This window comes from Pygoscelis adeliae, unplaced genomic scaffold (assembly GCF_000699105.1).
Source record: "Pygoscelis adeliae isolate BGI_AS28 unplaced genomic scaffold, ASM69910v1 Scaffold141, whole genome shotgun sequence".
Taxonomy (NCBI): domain Eukaryota; kingdom Metazoa; phylum Chordata; class Aves; order Sphenisciformes; family Spheniscidae; genus Pygoscelis; species Pygoscelis adeliae.
In genome coordinates, this window is record NW_008824231.1 from 3,461,005 (window position 1) to 3,467,079 (window position 6,075).

At 44.6% G+C, this 6,075-nt stretch overlaps 1 protein-coding gene across 1 annotated transcript in view; it reads right to left on the reverse strand.

Moving 5' to 3' along the window:
• Window positions 1-6,075, reverse strand: part of MAML2 (mastermind-like 2 (Drosophila)) — a 166,586-nt gene that overhangs the window by 69,388 nt on the left and 91,123 nt on the right. The window contains exon 3 of the mRNA XM_009334877.1: window positions 3,055-4,512. Within this exon, the coding sequence (XP_009333152.1) occupies window positions 3,055-4,512 (1,458 nt within the window). The remainder of the gene's footprint in view (window positions 1-3,054; window positions 4,513-6,075) is intronic.

The following is a 6,075-nucleotide window of genomic DNA, read 5'->3' on the forward strand; positions in this document are numbered from 1 at the left end:
GGAGAATAAAACAGAGAAGCAAACAAAACCCGCATTCAGATCAACCTTCCAGGAAACCAAGATGATTTCCATCATTTTTATGACTTTTCCCTAGAGGCAAAAGACATCTAATTAGCAAATCCCACTACAAGTTCGCTCAGACTTGACACAAAGTGAATGTGACAAGCAGAGAAATTATAAGCCTTACATTTCCAGTTAGCAAGCTTGGGCTGATAAAGTCAAGTTCAAATGCTTTTTTGGGATCTTAAAACTTGGGGACTAAAAATCCAGAGGGTGAGCTGGTTCAGCTAAAAATGTGAATTTATAGTGTTCCAGTCAGTGTTATCTGGTGGCAATGTCATAGCAGCTGTTTATGAATGTGCACTCACATTTCCAGCTACAAAGCACTCCAGCCAGTACTGAGATGGCGCTTATAGTCCACAATTATAATGATCTGAGGAGGAGTTGAATGATACCAAGCAGAATCAAACCTTGATTCCTCATGAAGAAATAGGGAATAAGTAAAATAAATATTAATCATTAAGTTAATTAGTAAATGCTGGTGATTAATCATGCATTACTGTTAATGATGTGTAGGAATCCTCAGAGGTGGAAGATGAGCCTCCAGGAACGAAGACCATGCAGCCTAAACGAGGTGATGTCCCCATTGCTAAAATCAGCGGGAGTTGACCCACGAGGTTGCTTTGACCTTTGTTATCTTTATTGAAATATAATGTTAGGGGTGTCTCCTCCCACTCTGATTTAATATTCACACTGGACCTATGGGGACAAGCAGGCCTGACCAAGGGGCTGGTGGGCTCTTGCAGCTGCACAGACAGGCCCTAAAGGAGTTCACATAATTCATAAATATTGCCAGGTGAAGAGTTATGTTCAAACCAATCCAAAATCCTGCTGTTTATGGACCACCTGTATTTCTAAGTATCATTCCAGCAGCTACAGAATACTCTACTGAGAGAGACCTACCTGATCTTCTGAATTTCAGCAGAACTTTGGAACAACTGGATCTCTAAAAAAGCCCAGTTATCTCTCTAGAGCATAGAAACAACATCATTCTTGCTGCAAAAGCCCCGTAATCTGTGCTTCTAAGCTTCTCAGCTGTGCTGTGGGTCAGGTAGCCATGTCCTGCAGTCAAAACTGTAGAAAGTGGTCAGATGACAAGAAACTTTGGAAGGCTACTTGCAGAAGTCTGTGTTGATAGGCAAAACTCCTTCCTTGGTGTAATATCTGAAGTTTGGCACTTAGCAGAGTTCATTTAGGGAAAGTTTCCCCTAAGCCAAAAGACCTTGTGGCTGCACAGGTGAGAGATCCCACAACACTCATGATAAATCTTTCAAGTACCACTACAGCCATGTTGCCAAGTACCATCTTGTTGGCTTGCCTCCCTGAGCAGCAGCCCAAGAGGACACAGAGCAAGGAGCTAACATCGTCTCAAGCAGAGTTGCTCTCACTGTTTTTATTCCTTTCCAGAATGTGACCTTGCATATTTTTTTCACAAAAATAGTAGTGTTTGCAGAAGTCCTGCCTGTCTCCCCTGTGCTGACAGATTTCTGGAAGCTTCATCATGGCTGAATGAAGAAACTGTTAAAATTCATCTCCCTGCCAGTCTATTAAGAGAATGGGGAAATGAGCCTAAGAAGAGAGCACACAGTGGCCCAAGAAGGAGAGGAACAGCCAGCAAAGACCTCCCGTAAAACAGCAAAGCTGTAGCTGTGCTTGCTTCCTGCCAATGCTCATTCTTCAGCATCTCCCAACAAAGCAACATCTCCCCACCCAAAGCTGCCTAAATGTTTCACCTTGCATCTCTTGCTAAGGGATTCTCTGTTGGAGAAAGTCATGGTTGGCTGGTCAGGGAGTTTAAAAGAGTTAAAAGAAGAAAGGTTTCCATGCATACAACTATATTTACTTTTTTTTTTAAACATCAGACTGTTCACCCAAACAGTTTGGCCAAGAAACTCCAGTTCTGAATGATTCATTCACAATGCTGCTTCTCTGGGACTTTATGGAAGACTTAGGCTTTCACTTTTCAGTAGTTTCTTATAGCTGTTTTTCACATATAAGAAATCTACGAATGATCTCCACACATACATTGCCATTCCATACCCTCAACTGTGTTAAATGATATTTGCCCCACCAAAACTCCCCAGAGTGGCTTAAAAGTCCCAAGATCACATACCTGTTTTACTTGTTTTGCACCTGGTTTCCAGTTTCTGGGGTACAGTGAGGTTACATATTCAAACTTCAATTGGCAGGTCTGAAACTTGGGATCCTGGTGCACAGTGACTTGACATAGCCCTATGAGGAGCACAGCCCTTCTATGCTAATAGCTGAGCTATAGTAATCAATTGTGTCAGAGCACTGTCTCATGATAACACCATGGGAGCTGGCCATGTGGTATATAATTGTAGACGTATCTGTGGCAACCTTCACCTTCATATCTAAGCACGTATTTTATCCACAGAATATTCCCAGAAGTGTGATGGGTGTTTATAAAGCTCACAGATAAGTCTTAGTTTTCCTTTGCCAAACAGATAACAAATGTGCAAACAGTATTTTTGTCATGTCAGTCAAAAGATATCTAAAACCAGAATTTCCTAACCCTGCCTCCCTGAGGAAACGGATGGCATAAAAATTAACGTTGTAAAATACATTATCTAAGATAACATAGGAATTTATTGAAAATTTGCCATTCAAAAGAGGTTAAATTTTTGTAAACTAGAAAACTTAGATAGGAGTCCAAAATAAGCTTGCATCTGCTCTGCTATCTCACCTTTCTGACAAGTATCTACATAATATATATCAGTGACATATTCACTCCATTGCATTAAGAAAATATGTTATGAACATGTCTTTCTTGAAATTCTTATAAATGTGCATCCATGGTATACCTGAATAGGTGCTAAACGTGCCATCACCAGCTCTGCTGAAGTATGTGCTGAGATGGTCATTATCCGCCACCAGTACACATCTCCTGGAGGAATGAGGCCAGGCTGGAAAAGCCTTTTTACTACTCAGACCAGAATGATTCTGTAACAAATAAGGAGGAATTTGCCTTACCTGTCTATGCTGCTGAGGGACTGGATACTGCAAACCTGAGATTTGCTGGCTTTGCTGCATTTTCTGAAGCATCATTTTTTGCTGCATTGCTAGGGGTACAGTAGGTGGCCTTTGAAGAGACGGGTTTGGGATAGGCTGAGCAGGTTGCGGCTGTGGCTGTTGTTGCTGCTGTTGCTGAGGCTGTTGCACGGGGGCTGAACCCTGTGCCTGCTGCGTGTAGTGCAGAAGGGCAGGCTTGTTTTGGGAACCCAAAACTGAAGGCATCTGCTGGTTTGTTTGCTCTGAGTTAAAGTGAAACAAAGGCTTTGTGTTGCCATGATGCTGCTCTAGTGGTGGCTGAGCGCTGTTGATAAAGTTTCTGTTGAGGTCCTGAGGCTTCTGTTGCATGATTATGTCCATGGGATTGCTCTGGGGAGTGGTTGGTTTATAAACATAGTTGTTCATCCCTTTCGACTGGTTTCCATTCACTGGTACCCCAAGCATTGCTGAGCTTTGTGGGCTGAACTGCTGCTGGCGAAAAGAAGGACTGGGGATTTTCTCTTGCACAAAGGGTCCAGGGGAAGGTCCTGATGGAGACAAGGTGGACCAGTTGGCCGTCTGGTTCTGCTGCTGCTGTTGCTGCTGAATCAAGGCATGCTGCTGCCGGTTGGCTGCGATCTGTTTGAGCTGCTGTGCATGAGACACCTCCTGCCAGTTAGGCAATGGCCGACTGGACGCAGAAGAAACCTGCGATACCTGTGTTTGACTCTGAGGCACCGAAGGGATGGGTGAAGAGGTGGACATGGCAGTGGTGGCCATGGTGAAGGCTGGACCTGTAGAAGAAGGCCTCACCTGTGGGGAGCCCACAGGAGCCTGATTCATGCCTGGTGCATATTCACTCTTTATCACCATCTTATCCATCTGCAGAGATCTCACAGGCCCCCTTTGGCTCTGCTGCCCAAGGTCAATGTTGAATGGCTCATCTTGTTTTATTGTGGCATTTATCATATTCTCGAGCTCAAGATCACTCATTGGTGGCACTGATATGTTAGTCAGTTCATTAAATAGTTCCTGAAGCTCCAGATCCATCATTTGTTCCCACGAGTCTTCCCCATATCTGTTAGGGAACATGTTCTCATGGGATGTCTGGCCATCTAAGTGTTTGCTGCAGGACATTGTTTCTCCTGGTTCTTTCTTTACCTCTTTCAAAGTCATATTAAACATGCCATTCCCACTAGCATGTGTATTGTTTGCTAGGTTGCTGGCCTTTCTTTGTGATCCTTGCCCCACAGACATAGTTCCTGACATTGACTGGCTTTGGCAATTGTTAACATGTTGTCCACCTTGTCCCACTGAGATATTATCACCCACTCTTATCCTCTTAATGTCAAGGAAGGAGCTCTCTGAAACACCATTGGGCCTCTTGTTGTTGACAGGTGACAGATTTACCACCAACTTTCTCTTCAAGGAGCCTTGGAGCTGGAAGAAGCAGAGACAAAAAAAAAATTCATTAGATGACACCAAAGAAACAACCTGTAGTCTATTTGCTAGAAGAATCTTGCAAGTCAACAGGCAAGTAAGCACTGCTTAGTGTAGAAAGCTACTCTGGGCTTTCTCAGTCAATGAATCTATGCAGAACTGTAGGAAAATATGTTGTAAGTGAGACATCTCCCTGCCACCACCACCCCTGTCCTTGTAGCCACTAGCATTTTTCAAGCACTGCTGTCTCCTATTGATCACACCCCCCATTTCCCCTCTGGGTGAGTGGAGGGAGATGGCCAGAGCTGTAGCTGGCAAAGCCTAGGGCATATCTGCCCCAGATTTGCTCCCATCTAATTGTGCCAGACAGATCTAAAGTATTTTTAGATAGCAGAGACTAATGCAGTCATGAAATCTGCCCTTGTGCCTATCCAGTGCTGCAGGATTTTCTCATGATTTTGGTATATGATCCAAAAGACCATTTTTCACTGCTGTAGAGTCCAAAAGTCCTAGGAAATATTTTAATGGCACACATGAGATCCAGGCATCCCGATCTCACATAGGTTTATACTGGCCAGAGATGTGTATAATTAAAGATGTTAGAACTTAACTTGTTCAAAACTGAAAATGAAGCCACTGGAGCCATGTCAGGTTATGTCAGCCAAGGGTCTGGCCAGCAGAACTGCTACCTTGGACTTCCAGAAGGCAGACTTTGGCCTGTTTAGGAGACTGGTTGACAGAGTCCCTTGGGAGGCAGTCCTGAAGGGCAGAGGAGTCCGGGAAGGCTGGACATTCTTCAAGGAGGAAATCTTAAAGGCACAGGAGCAAGCCGTTCCCATGTGCCGAAAGACAAGCTGGCTGGGAAGAAGACCGGCCCGGCTGAACAGAGAGCTTTGGCCGGAACTCAGGAAAAAAAAGGAGAGTTTATGACCCTTGAAGAAGGGGCAGGCAACTCAGGAGGACTACAAGGGTGTCGTGAGGTTATGCAGGGAGAAAATTAGAAGGGCCAAAGCCCAACTAGAACTTAATCTGCCTACTGCCATAAAAGACAATTTGAAATGTTTCTATAAATACATTAGCAACAAAAGGAAGGCTAAGCAGACTCTCCATCCTTTATTGGATGCGGGGGGAAACATAGTGACAAAGGATGAGGAAAAGGCTGAGGTACTTAATGTCTTCTTTGCCTCAGTCTTTAATAGAAAGACCAGTTGTTCTCCAGGTACCCAGTCCTCTGAGCTGGAAGACAGGGATGGGGAGCAGAATGAAGCCCCCATCATCCAAGGGGAAATGGTTAGTGACCTGCTACGCCACTTAGACACATACAAGTCTATGGGGCCAGATGGGATCCTCCCAAGGGTACTGAGGGAGCTGGCAGAAGTGCTCACTAAGCCACTTTCCATCATTTATCAGCAGTCCTGGCTAACCGAGGAGGTCCCAGTTGACTGGAAATTAGCAAATGTGATGCCCATCTACAAGAAGGGCCAGAGGGAGGATCCGGGGAACCACAGGCCTGTCAGTGTGACCTCAGTGCCGGGGAAGGTTATGGAGCAGGTCACCTTGAGC